The sequence below is a fragment of the Camelina sativa genome, chromosome 2, assembly GCF_000633955.1.
Source record: "Camelina sativa cultivar DH55 chromosome 2, Cs, whole genome shotgun sequence".
NCBI lineage: Eukaryota > Viridiplantae > Streptophyta > Magnoliopsida > Brassicales > Brassicaceae > Camelina > Camelina sativa.
The window spans coordinates 14015831-14031253 of NC_025686.1; the positions used below are offsets into that span (position 1 = coordinate 14015831).

Sequence of the window (15423 nt, forward strand, 5' to 3'; positions counted from 1 at the left end):
AAACAAATCTCTCATTTAGGAAACACAAAATTGTTAGATACTTCTAATCTAAAAACAAAAAACAACAGTTAAGATAAAGCTAAATCATTCACAAGTTGGCAGTTTTAAAAAGACACACACACAATACTTATAAGTGTGTCGTAAGGGCTGCCATGAAAGAAGTCTAGAGAGTTAAGATTAAGGCTTCAAAGAGAAACAAATAAGCATTCGAGAGTACTATTGAACAAATCGACACACACAAAAATATATCAATTCGAGACCAAATAATGCAATAACTGAAGACCCAAATCAAATCGAGACAAAATCTTATCATATAGACAAAAAGCCTTACCGGATTTATGAAGAACCACCGACCAAAGCTATTGGTTCCACCAAATCGAGACAAAATCGAGCTTGAAGTTCCACCAAAACTATTGAACAGCAAGACTCAAAACAAAAACAGGGTTAATCTAAAATTGCAAACAATTCAGTAATCGTTTCTAATAAGGGAAAATAACAACACTCACCGCCAGACAAAATCGACCACCACCGAAACCACTATGGTTCTTATTTCGTTGGCGGAAGATGAGAGCCAACTACGACCGTCTGTATGTGGCTGTAACAAGAGGGGACCAGTGATTGCTCTTCTAATTCGCCGGCGGAAAAACCCGACAGATCGAGTTTCTTTTGGTGTACCGTAAAACCTCTCTGTCGCCGGCGGATGTGTCAATGTTTCGGGTTAGAGAAATAAAAATAAACGCATGTCGGGTTTGTTTGGTTTGATAAACTCGATTTTTTCTCTTTTAATTTTTATTTCCTTTTACAATTTTTATTTTTTAAAGACACCAAACTGGGCTTTTGATAATTTAAACAGAAAATTGTGTTAATTTAGTTTTCCCTAAAGGGAGGGTGTCAATCGAGCAATATTTTCTTAAATTTGTGTCATTCTGGTCCATTTTCACCTCAATTAAACTACATATTTTATAAAGAATTATCATTTTAAGTCAAAATGGAGAAAAACAGAAGTTTATGCCTACAATGTTGAATTGCATTGTAACGCAAGATTTTAAAATCACAACTTATGTTCTAAATTTCTTTGTTAATGTTCTATTTTGGACTGATTTGAAACAGAAAAAAAAAAAGAAAAACTTAATCATAAGATTGAATAAAAAAAAAAAAAAATTGTTTGTTATATTATTCTATTGCATGAGTTGCGACAAAATTAGGTAATTTTTTTGTCAACAACTTTTTGTAGGGATCGATTGGTAATGAATCACACTTGTAGTTGTAGAGACTTTGACTGTAAAGAATTTGTTGCTAGAAATTTGGCAGCAGAGATTTTGGTTGTATACACTCTCTCACGCATAAAATCTGATTAAAAAAAAAACTTTAAAAGCTAAAACTGTTACTTTTTACTATTATATATACTTTTATAAATATATATCATGATAAATATTAATGAATATGTAGTATAGTGACAAAAAAAAGTAATTTTTCTTAATAATAAAATTGATAATTTATTTCCCTTATTTTTGTGATGATGAAACTAATAATTTTGTGAAGAGAAATGGATGTCAAAAGAAAGAAAAAAATGATGATAATTAATCTATAATTAAAAGTTTGTGAAAAAATATATGTAAATTTGGTGAGAGTTTTTTTTAATTATTATGGGAAAAAGGTTTGTTAAATTTGTTGGTTTTAAAACCTTGATTTTGAAGCTTTAAAAAAGAAGGGAGAATAAATAACGAAAAAATAAAGTGGATGTGAGAACTTTAAAGTGTTTTTAAAAGGTTAAAAGTCCCTACCAATCAGCCTCTTAATTAGCTCAAAAGAGGCAATTCAAGGAACATTATTTACATATTGACTTAATAGCGGTTCAGTATGTATCTATGTGCCAAATTATATACTTCGACATTAGGGGTGTATTCAACTTGACATTTTTAGTGATTTGTGTAAAATTTATAAATCCTATTTTATTTAATCATGAAATTTAAAAAGTCTCCTGAAATCCACTGTTATTGAACTGATGATTTAAAAATCTATTTTAAAATCCACTGTTACTCAAAACAGTTTGTGGATTTGGATTTTAATAAGTTTTAGGGATTCTAGGGGGTGTATTGAAACGATGATTGAATTGAATGGGATTTAGGAAATTTGGAATTTTGATAGATTTTAGGGAAGTTGATATGATTTATGATAAAATTCTTTCAAATTCCACCTTTGGATTTCTGTATTTTTAACTAAACAAATCCTCCAGAATCCCTAAAACTTATTAAAATCTAAATCCAAACTGTTTTGAATAACAGTAGATTTAAAGTAGATTTTTAAATCATCAGTTCAATAACAGTGGATTTTAATAGACTTTTTAAAATTCATGATTGAATAACATAAGATTTGTAAATTTTATACAAATCACTTGAAATGTCAAGTTGAATACACCCTCCTAGAGAATTTGAGAGGATTTGTTTAGTTAAAAATACAGATATCAAAATCTCATGGTTTTAGGTGAAATTTGAAAGAATTTTACATAAATCATATCAACTTCCCTAAAATCTATCAAAATTCCAAATTTCCTAAATCCCATAAAATCCTTCAAAATCATGGTTTTAATAGCTTGACGATAAATCAAATAAAGAAAAATTAAGAAATTTGTTCATAAATAGCTAGAACAGCACTTAATTTGTAATATTTATATTATGAGAGTTCACGAACAGACTCCATACGCTATTAGGTTTTGACAAATTCATAATTTTACGTAATTGATATGATAGTGATTAGTGTGAAATATATGGGGTTCTTAAAAGACTACGGCTCTCGTTGGTAACTGACTTTTCAGACTTGACCGCCATTTTTTTGCCAATCATATTGTTTTTGCTTTTATTTTTTTAAAGCTTTTAAAGCAACTTTTTTTTCCCTTTCTTGTTTTATTATTTTTTAAAAAGCGTCACTCAAAAATCATGTTTTAAAATTAAATAATTTTAAAAATATTTTTTTTTCTCTCCATCTTATTATATAAAGTTGGGTTTTGAAAGTTAGCCATTAACAAGATTTTGACATGTGTCAAGTTATCAATCTCAGATTTTGACAAGTGTAAAAGTTAATATTTAAAAAGAGAAATTTGATTACAACAAAAATATAAAATATTTTGTTTAAAAAAAATTAATAATGTAAAAAGATAATTATCAAAAATTACAGAATTTATTAAAAAAAAATACAAAGTTTTTTAAAATAATTATAAGGAGATTATATATATATATATATATATATATATATATTTCATAAAATTCAAAATTATAATATTATTTACTTATTTTTAATTTTAAGTTATTAATTCTACAAAAAAAATAGAAAAAAGGATTAAGGAAAATGTACAGTTAATTATTAATTTTAAATTTTGTAAATATTCACTTCTATATAAACATAGATCATCTCATATTTAAATAATTTATTCAAAAACATTGCTTTCAACTTTGTTTAATTGGGAAATGTTTTTAATGGGAAAGTAAATTTTTCTTATTTTTAAACCAAAATTTTCTCATATTTTTTACTTTTTCAGTTGGGAATAGGTAAGATTAATATGTTGACCCTAAAGAAAAATTAATGTATGCGTTTTCTTTTCCTAATACTGTATTTTAAAATTTATTGTAGTATTTTTAGATTGTTTTATTTAATTTCTATTTTTATCATTGAATTATTTCGAATTCATATATTGCAGTGCTTATAATTTTCTATTGTTTCTTTAATTATGTCAAATTAATTTTCTTCTAATTTTCCAATGGCTGGTTATAAACCTTTTTTTTTCTTGCAAACATAATTGTTGCCATTATTCATTCATTCAATCCCAATGGGAGATAATGAGTAGAAGCTCATCAACCTAATGGATAGATAAAATAGGTTAATCAAAAACAAGGTTACAACAAACATAGATAGATAGATTAGAAAAACATAAATAGTTGTTGATAGATTCATAGGAGCTCAAAGACTGTGACACCCTGGTTTGCGGAAAGGTTTAAAAGAATTGATTTGGCCACATATGTCACCAAAATGCGCTTATTTTTCCGGTTAAGAGTCCTGAGAGAACTTCATGATAGGTGACCTTCCTGGAAGTGATTGTCGAAACTGTGCGAGTGAGGACAAAACACAAGAAAATATCATTTGTTGATTTGTAGGGTCTGTAAACAAGTTTTTAAAGCCTCCCAGACGTAACAAACCGGCCATCGAATATGGGTGGGTCCACGGGCCAGGAATAAATGTAGGGCCCACTTAGAAAGGTGGGCCGATGGACTGAGAGTGGACATGGGCTCACTAAGAAAGGTGGCGGTTGAGGTGTTACAGAGACAGAGGCTACATCATGGTGTGTCAAAGATACTTCTACGAATACATTGGGAAATTTAACATTAGTTACTATCAAAAGATTTTGTGACTTTAGAAAAAGTTTTTACTTTAATTGGTTGTCGGAGCAAGCCATTTTGAGATAGCAAAAAGGCGTGACCATGTTCTCTCCACACAGGAAGAAGGCAGAGCTGAGGTTCTCTCTATAGTGGAGAAGGTTGGACGCAAGGTTATTTTCCCAAGGGAGGAAGGTGGAGGAGGTTGGACGCAATGTTATCTCCCCAATGGAGGAAGGCGGAGCCAATGTTCTCTCCACGGTGGAGGAGATTGGACGCAAGATTCTCTCTATAAGGGATGAGGGCGGAACTGAGGTTTTCTCCATGGTGGTCATACATTATTGTGATGATACATCATTGATTAGTATATTATGTAATATATTTATTTTTTGAGCTGATAATTTTAGTAATTAAAAAATTATGCAGAAACGAAAGTAAAATAGTTGGCTTAATGTGTTCATATAGACATTTTCTAGGTGGTGATAAAAAAGATATTTGTAACGTAAAGTATATTTAGGTGTAAAAAATATACTTTTAATAGTAACACACATCAAATATTTGTAAATGGCTATAAATCAGTGTATTATAACAAAAAGACAATTTATAAATAACGTACAACAAATTTTAATATATTTTATTTAATTTAATTTAATTTATAAAACTTTAAATCCGCACATCGGGCGGTCCTCATCTAGTTATATGTAAAAGCTCTCCAAATATATATATACATATTACATATTTTCTTTTTACAAGTTAATTATTCTCATTTTTTGTCTTTCTTTTTAGATTTATTTCAATAATATTAATAATAGTGTAAAAGAGTTTATGAAATTCATCATTAATAAGTGAGTAACATTCAAAATAATGCATTGTTTAGTGTTTAATGGATTTTTGACTGTTCATATAACTACTCACTTGAAAAACAGCCAAAACAATTAAAATTAAAAAAACACTATTATTATTTGCCACAACAAATATCATTCGGTATTTAAACACTAGCCACTTTAGCTGATATTTGTTGTGGCAAATAATAATAGTGTTTTTTTACTTTGGTTTGTGTTTTACTTCACTTTAGCTGAACTTTACATCTGTGAAAATCTAATTGAGCACCTAGTTTTCATTTAAGTGATCTTCCTGTAACACCCGTACCGTCGCAAAAGACGGAACAACATGTAATCCATCCGGTCTGGTCAAAAACGTTTCTTTCTTTAAGATTCACTAACGAACAAACTTCAAACTGCAACTCTTAAACTTACTAACCTGGGAAAAAGGGAAAAGGGGGTGAGTAAACAAGTTTACTCAGTGAGGAGATCAAACTCTGCCCACTGGACATACAATAATCACGTTCCAAATATAATCAACAACCATTACTTAGCATAGATTCAGAATGTCTATCAAGCAAACAAACAAACAAACATCTTATTTCTCCTTAATAATTCTCATCTTATTTTATGCACTTTTGTGGCGACTACCACACGCAAACATTTCTGTTTCTTTACATTACTTAATAATTTTTACTTTACTTATAGGTTTGGCCATTAACACTTTTTATGGCTCCCAAACCCCCTTTTCTTAGAAGACCACGGCCCATAGCTCGATTCTTCCCCTGCTCGTCAGCGGTTTATGACCTGCAATGAACCCGTCGGTTCATTACAGTCCAACATCCTCAAGTATCTTATCTTTTCTCATTCTCATTCTCTTGTATGTTCATAATTATATTTATAATATAATATATAAGTTAATTCATAACATCATATCATGTAGCTAAATGTGCTTCACATATAACATGTTACTAACAACCTATTTTACTTTGCACACAAATCTACGCAACACATTCAAATAACAAATAATTCTTGAGTCTATACTCAGCAACTATCCAAGAGTACATAAGGAAAGAGGTTACTGTTATCCGCAAATACCACGCTCACCTTAGCCATTGGATTGAATCCTTAGAACTAGCATCAACAGAAGATTCATTTCAACAACAATCTCAGTCTGCAACGGTTTAGATCACAACAATCCATTAAACCAATCCGACCCAAAATATATTTAACTCGACTCGGTATCATTCAAATTAATTAATTAGATCTAGCTTAGTAATTAAACCAAACCAAAATCCAATAATTTAATAATTCCACGAGACCATGATTCGGTACAATAACCACAATCATACAACTTAGTTTAATCAATAACCAATTACAGCACACTATCCATTACACCACCGTTCAACTTGTACACGTGACCACATCAACACAAATCAACTCACGTATTGCATCAGTTCTCGACTTTAATACACACTATGGTTTAGTTCGGTTTAGGCTTTGGTTCAATAATCACCAACACACAACATTAACAACACAAGACAAAAGCTTCGCTATTACCTCTTTTCTCCACGGATCTGTTCGGCGGCTCCATGAGACGGTTTAGCTCACTATGGTTTGGTCCTCATGCCACAACAATATGGAACAAGACAAAGCAACAAATCAAACATCAGAAACTTCTTCCGCAAGTTACAAAATAAATATAGGGTTTCCTTACCCTTAACGGCCTTGACTAGGGCAACGGCTGCTCCAATGACAGCGGTGACATCTGTGGTGTGACACGGTGGCCGTCTTACGAACAATGGTGAACGGCTGACGTTGACGATGATCCAAGTGGTGCGCGCCATTTGCCAACAACAATACTGGTGGACTCGACGATGGCTTCATCACGGAACTGCAACTATAACGGATTAACAACAACAATGGTGGCTCAGCTCTCTCTCTCTCTCTTTCCCACTTTCAGTGGTGGCTGCTTTTAGGTTTAGGTTTTGATTTTCTCTTTGACGGCACAAGAAAGAGGAGATACATATGCACACACAACACACGACATCCTTTTGTCGTTTAATAATTTTTCTTCACTTGGGCCTCAAACGGCCAATCTTCATAACAAAACAAACCGGCCCAATTAAGATCGTAAAAATCGGGGTGTTACACTTCCCGTAACTTACTGAATATTATCCATACATCTGTCTATTTGTCTCTGCACATCTGATTTTACATGAGTCTGGTTTCATATTTTGACATTTCTGTTACTTTCTTGCATATTGCANTTTTTTTTTCTTCTCTGTTTTTTTCTTTTTTTTTTCTTTTTTTTTTTTTTTTTTTTTTTTTTTTTTTCTTTTTTTTTTTCTGATTCCGGTTGTTGCTTCACACAATTACCTGTTATTACTTAGGGTGGTGGTTGAAGTGTTGAATCTTTTGATTCTACAGGTAGCACAGTGATAGAATAGAAACACTCTTTGTATTGATGAATGACGATACACTGATAACGGAACTGTAACCGTAAGAGTCTTAGACGCAGCTAAGCATTACTCTCACTCTCAGAGATCACATACGACTCTGTTTCTCACACTTCACTAACAACATAATTGACTCTTTCTTATTTTCTAGCTTATATACATTTGTTTATCTCTCACGTGCCTACTCTTCTTCCACACGTGCTCCAACCTCCCTTTGTTTCTTCCTCACATAGACCCGATGGGGCTTATCAATATCCCCCCCCCCCTTCGAAACGCAGCTTGTCCTCAAGCGCAAGTGTCGGGTATTGCTTCTGTAACTCCTTAACCACTTCCCAAGTGTTCTCGTTCTCTGGCAAGCCTTTCCAACGCACTAAAGCCTCCAATACTCCAGTATCATTATAACGAGTCTCTAACACTTCCTCTGGTTCAATGATCAACTCTTCTGTGTCGGTGAACATGTCAGGCAAGGGAATGACCTGATGATGAACTCCCAACACCTTCTTAATCTGCGATACATGAAAAGCAGGATGTATTTTTGAACCATCCAGTAGTTTCAGTCTGTATGCTGCTTTTCCAATCCTCTCCATGATCTCATATGGACCGAAATACTTGGCTGCTAACTTCTAGCAGGCTCGCTTGGATACAGACTGTTGACGATATGGTCTTAACTTCAAAAACACCCACGTTCCCACTTCATACTCCACATCACGTCTGTGCTTATCTGCATTGTTTTTCATTAGCTGTTGTGCGTGTAGCAAATGGTTCTTTATCTGAAGTAGCATCGAATCTCTCTCTTTCAACACACGCTCCAACTCCAACACCTTAGTAGAATGTTCTTCGAAGCGGACTATAGCAGGAGGGTCTCGTCCATACAGCACCCTGAACGGAGTTGTCTTCAAAGCCGTGTGATATGATGAATTATACCAAAGCTCAGCCCACGACAAATACTGATGCCACGTCCGAGGATGAGTGGATGCAAAACATCGAAGATAAGTCTCTAGGCACCTGTTCAACACCTCCGTTTGTCCGTCAGTCTGCGGATGGAATGTAGTACTATACTTCAGTTTAGTTCCAGCTAGCTTGAAACAATCCTTCCAGAACGCACTCAAGAATGTACTCCCTCTGTCTGAAACAATAGATGTTGGATAGCCATGTAATTTGATTATCTCGCGTGTAAACAAACTAGCCACGTCTGAAGCATTAAACGGATGTTTCAAGCTCAAGAAGTGACCATACTTGCTGAGTCTGTCCACTACCACCAATATGACATTCTTCCCTTGAGAAGTTGGCAAACCCTCAACAAAGTCTAATGATATATCCTCCCAAATATGTTGTGGTATTGGTAAAGGTTGCATTAGCCCTGCAGGAGAAAGTGTTGAATATTTATGCCTCTAGCAAACTTCACATTCAGCTACAAACTGTTGTACACCTTTCAGCAGACCATCCCAGTGGAAAGATTGTTGAACTCTCTTTAATGTTTTAAGAACCCCAGAATGTCCACCAAGCAGCCCAGAATGACACTCTTCCAATATCAACTTAATTGATGATGATGTTTGAGGAATCACCAGTCTATGTTTCACCCAAAGCTTGTCATTTCTGACAGCGTATTTTGTAAGGCGTGAAGGGTTATCCACACAAGCTTTTATCTCTGCTTGTATCTGTGCATCTCTCTCGATCTCCTCATAAATATCTTGGAGTTGTAACGCAGTAGGGACTGTCAGAGCCAATAGTAGCATCGGTGACAATGTTCCCTGGGGTTGAATCATTCTAGACAACCCATCTGCAGTTGTATTCTCCACTCCTAGTTTATATAGTATGTCAAAATCATAGTTCAGAAGTTTGACCAACCATTTTTGATAGTCCATGGTTACTTCTCTCTGCTCCAATAAGAATTTCAGACTTTTTTGATCTGTATGCGCCACAAAATGTCGACCAAACAAATAGTGCTTCGACTTTTGAATGGACAAAACGATGGCCATCAATTCCCTCTCATACACCGGTTTAAGTTGTTCTTTAGCTGATAAACCATGGCTAAAGTATGCAATTGGTCTTTTATTCTGCATAAGAACTGCTCCCAGACCATAACTCGATGCATCTGCTTCTAATGTAAACACTTCTTCAAAGTTTGGTAAGGCAAGTACCGAGGCTGATGACATTGCACTCTTCAACTTGTCAAAAGCCAGTTGTGCCTCATTACTTCACTCAAAGCTATCCTTCCTCAGTAAGTCTGTTAAAGGTCACGCCAGAACACCATACCCTCTAATAAACCTTCGATAATATCCTGTGAGCCCCAGAAAACCTCTTAACTCTTTCACTGATTTAGGCGTAACCCACTGAGTCATTGCCTTCGTCTTCTCTGGATCAGTCGAGACCCCTTCATCGAAATAATATGGCCTAGATAGTCAACTTGTTTTTGGCCAAACAGACACTTCTTCTTATTAGCAAATAATTGGTTCTCTTCCAAAATTCTCATAACTACCTCCAAATGCTCAATATGCTTTGTCAAGGACGAACTGTATATCAGGATATCATCGAAAAATACCAATATGAACTTCCTGAGGTGAGGTCTAAACAATTCGTTCATTAAAGCCTGAAATGTGGCTGGTGTGTTTGTCAAACCAAAAGGCATGACTCAAAATTCATAATGCCCGTCATGAGTCCTGAATGCTGTCTTTGCTACATCCTCTTCCTTCATCCTGATTTGGTGATAACCAGCTCTAAGGTCTAACTTGGAAAATATTACAGCACCGTTTAACTCATCCAATAGCTGATCAATCATGGGAATAGGAAATTTATCAGGCACTGTGACTCGGTTTAATGCTCTGTAATCAACACAAAATCTCCAACTTCCATCTTTTTTCTTAACCAACAAAACAGGACTTGAGAAAGGGCTTTGGCTTGGTCGTATAATTCCAGAGTCTAGCATCTCTTTCACCATTTTCTCCATTATCTCTTTCTGCGCATGAGGATATCGGTATGGTCTGACACTGATTGCGTTATTCCCAGGCAAAAGGTTTATCGCATGTTCCCTGCCTCTAATCGGGGGCAAATCTGTTGGAATATCAAACACCATATCGAACCTTGCTAATACCTCCTGTATAGCGCCTTCCACCGGTTGTGTTATCTGAACTACTTGCTGACTATACAGAGCAACTTGCACTCCTTTCGTGTTCACTGTATAACCACTCGATAGAGATTTCAGAGACATCTTAGAGATCTCCAACTCAGATTCTCCTCTGATCGTAACTATCTTGTTGTCATATAAGAATTACATCTCATTCTTCTCCCAGTTGACTTGGCAATCTCCCAATGTACGTAGCCAATACACTCCCAAAATAATGTCAACTTGACCAAGCTCCAGCACAAAAAAATCCGTAGTGAACTCTAAGTTCTGAATTGAGAAACAAACCTTCTCACACACTCCTAACCCTTGAACCAATATGCCTGTTCCCAGCTTAACTGTCAGATTAGGGTCTTCTCTACACTTCAGTTTGAGCTTTTGGACTACCGCAGGTGAAATATAGTTGTGAGTAGCACCACTGTCCAACATGATGATCACATCCGATGTACCCACTGTACCTCTTGATTTAGTTGTTGAAGGAGACGAGATTCCTCTGTATGAGGCGAATGATAAGGTCATGCATTCTCCCACTGACTCTGTGATGCACATTGTCCTTGTATCCACTTTGTTATCCTCCAATACTTCCACTTCATAACCATTTAATATTGTGAGAACCCTAAGCTCCTTATTCGGACATTTGTGGCATTAGAGTAAGGTCCATCACACTTAAAACAGATACCCTTCCTTCTTTTCTCATCTAACTCTGCACAGTATTGTGTCTCCTTGGTCTCTGTTCATTTCTGTTTACTTGTCTGTCCTGTCCTTGTGCTACGTCGGTAGTTATCATCTTTGACTTCCAAGTATTATTGAAGTGACTGTAGTTACTCTTGTAATCCGACGCATTTGAATCCTTAAGCTCCTTGTCAACTATCTGTAACTCTCGCTGAACCACCCTGCTCATGAAACTATCTTCCATAGCTCTTGCTTCCGCTATCATTTCAGGGAGATCTCGAGGCTTCTGCATATGAACCAATTCTTGCATTTCCCTCGTCAATACGTTCAGAAAGATACCCTCCAATTTCTGATCATCTAGACCTGTTACTTGTGAGGATAGATCTTCAAACCTCTGCACATAATCTGAAATCGAACCTGCTTGTTTGATACAAAACAAGCTTTGACTCGGTCCTCGAATCTTCAGATTGCCAAACCGTAACATCAGAGCAGCTTTAAACTGTGCCCAATTCTCAAATTGTCTTCTTTTAGCTTCCCAATTAAACCAGCTCCGAGCTTCTCCTTGTAAGCTTACTGATACAAAAGCCAGCTTCTCTGCTTCGTTGTAACCTCCCATTCTGAAAAATCTTTCAACCCAAGCAATCCAACCATATATTCCAACTCCTTCGAATATAGCCATTTCCACGTTGCGGAATAAATTCTCCCTAAGCCCATGCCTAATTTGACTAAGGCAAGGTTCCGGAGGATAGAAAGATACCTGGTTGCAGCGATCTTGAGGTTTTGTGGCTCCAGATTGACTCGAACCACCAACTTCTCAAACTGTCTCCGTCGCAGGACCAAAACCGATCAAGAAATCAAGCTTGCGATGAATCTCTTTCAACTCGTAATCACGCTCCGCGAATTTCTCACTTGTGCGATTCTCGGATTCGCGAATCTTGGTTCCCAAATCAGCTAACTGATCGTAGATTTCTACGGAAGCTTGCTCCGACATCGAAAACTCCTTCACCGGTGTCAAAACTTGCTCCATCCCCATCATGATCTTCTAATTTCTCCGATATAAGAAAATCCCCAATTTGTGTGAACACCTAATTTTCTCTTGCGTTCGATTCGATTGCAAATCACCAGCACACCAATTGATAGAATAGAAACACTCTTTGTATTGATGAATGACGATACACTGATAACGGAACTGTAACCGTAAGAGCCTTAGACGCAGCTAAGCATTACTCTCACTCTCAGAGATCACATACGACTCTGTTTCTCACACTTCACTAACAACATAACAGACTCTTTCTTATTTTCTAGCTTATATACATTTGTTTATCTCTCACGTGCCTACTCTTCTTCCACACGTGCTCCAACCTCCCTTTGTTTCCTCCTCACATAGACCCGATGGGGCTTATCACACAGCGCATTAGGCCTGGGTTTGGTGGTTCTGAGCATATCCAGTGAGATATTCACTCATGTGCGTGAATTTTGTGTGTAAATATGAACTATGAGTAAAATATCAAAACCCTTATTTGATATTTACTCATACTTCTATTTGCAACAACGTCTCATCCATGGTTTCCAGTAGCGTACCTAGGACTGATCCGCCGGTGATGGTTTATAAAAGGAACATTAGGGACACTATACTTGCTCGGCGAGAGCTTTCTAGCCTTCACTAATCTGGTCCAGCAAAGGTTTGACCACGTGAAAACTTCTGCAGGTCTTGATTACCAACTGTTTCAACCGTGACTGAGGAAGTGTAGGGGCGCATAAAACCAGATGTAGAGTTACGGTAAGCCAGGAGAGTTTGAGCACCTAACATGCCTTTGCTTGTTGGATTTACGCCCAAGCGATCCATAACTGAAGTGTAGAAACGAGTCTAACACTGGAAGGTCAATGCAAAGAACAGACGCTTTTGTCGTTGTTAAAGTTGTGAGAGTCGCATCTAGGTGAACTCCATCATCGCTTGTTGATCTAGTAAAGCATGGAGCCAGCACAAGAGTAAACACAAAACACACAAAAACAGTTCTTGAAGACGAAGGAAATGGTGATAAATTTTCCATAGTTTAAAACTCTTATATATCATACTTTATGATACAAAGAAACTTCAACTCAAAAATATTAGGTTTTTCCTATTCCTTTTAGTATTAACCAATGTTTTAAACCCGGACCGGACCGGCCGGTCGGACCGGTCTAACCGCGACCCTATAAATATTCCGGTTCGGATTACCTTAAAAACCGGAAACATAAAAAAATTGGAAAACCCCGCTTAAAACCCACAAACCGGTGGTTGAACCCGCGGGTCGAACCAGTGGATCGATCTCAAATTAATACATTTTATTTTTATCGCATTTCAAACTTAAACCAAATTGAAAATAAATGTTGTTCTTTATAAAAGAGTCACTTCATTATTTTATCTAATCATTAACGAAGTCTGGGAGAAATAACGTTTGATTTAATGAAATACAATTTTTATCTTATATTAAAAAACCAAATTTATTTTTTCTAAAACCAAGTCCTTAAAACAAAATAAAAATCTTTGAAAATGAAAATAAATAAGATTTTTTGGAAAACAAAAGATTCATGCTCCTTATCCTTAAAAAAAACTCATATGATGGTCAAAATATGGTGATGTATTCTATATCTCACTAGATAAGGTCCGCGTTATTACGCGGGTGAAAAAAAAAAAATTTATTGAGAATATTTTTTTTTCCAACCAAACATTAATAAATTAAAATAGAACTCCAAGATTGGTTGCCAAACAGGAGGATAAGAGTTTACAAAAAACGATTCAGAAAGTAAAGATCTTGAAGACCGAGCAAGGCAATCTGCTCTTGAGTTGATGTCGCGGGGAATCTTGACTAGGGAGAAGGATGGGTAAAAAGTTCGGAGCTTCAAGAAATCCTCCAATAAATTCGAAAAAGCGGGCCAATCGTCTGGCAACTGCACCATCGCAACGAGCTCTGCACAATCCGTCTCGAAGGCCTGACAAACAACTCCAGCCGCTAGTAAGGACTCCGTTGCCCAGATCAGTGCTTGTAATTATGTGTGGAGAGGAGTAAGGCCTCGTCTGAGACTCCGAGCTCCCAAAAGAAGCGTGTAATCTTCACCATTGCAGCACCACCAACCCAGACCTGAAAAGGATCCGTACCTTTCCATGAACCATCAACCTGACAACGGATAGAAGAATCCTTCACCTCCACTAAAGGTGGAGGAAGCAGATTGCTCACTGAATAAGATTTGGCTTCCTCCCATAATAATTTATCAGTTGCCGCTTGATCTAAAATCTCAATTAGCTCTAGCTCAATGCCCTGGAAAACCTTTTTATTCCTATCTTTCCAAAGTGACCATAAAATCCAGGGGAGACTAGAAATGATGTCAGAAGTCCCGGATTGAGAAGTCGCCCTCCAAAATATGTAGTCTAAATTTGCATAGATAGAAGCATACGGAAAACCTCCCGATTCCAACAACACCGGGACCAACTCCCAAATACAACGCGACCGAGGACAAACAAACAGTGTGTGGTTTATAGTCTCCGTCTCCGTCTCCGAGTCACACCGCTTACACAAAGCATCACAACGGACTCCCCAATATGCAAGCCGTTCTAACACGGGAAAAGTACCCGAGGCAATTTGCCAGAAAAAATGTTGAATCTTCGGGGGTACATCTAATTTCCAGGACTGAGCCCGCAGAGAACTGCACGATGGCCCATACTCCACTTCCGCTATTAATTCTCGGGATAACCGATAACTTGACTTAACTGAGTACTTCCCAGACTTAGTATAATGCCATAATAATCTATCCGGTTGAGAAGTTTTACTAACCGGCAAACTCCGAATAAGTGGTATATCCACCGGATCAAAAAACTCCTCAAGAATAGGCAAATGCCAATCCTTTGTAACTGGATTAATTAAATGATTAACCATCAAACTCGGGAGCAAAAACCTCCTCCTACCATTCGCAGATCTTGGAGGAATATCCGGTAACCATGGATC

General features: G+C 36.4%; 1 protein-coding gene across 1 annotated transcript; it reads right to left on the reverse strand.

Annotated features, from left to right (window-relative positions):
• Window positions 10280–12473, reverse strand: LOC104751876. The gene is made up of 4 exons (XM_010473926.1): window positions 12261–12473; window positions 11517–12197; window positions 11057–11392; window positions 10280–10897 (listed from the first exon to the last, which is right to left on the reverse strand). Exons 1-4 carry the CDS (start codon window positions 12471–12473, stop codon window positions 10280–10282), a joined length of 1848 nt encoding a protein of 615 aa, XP_010472228.1.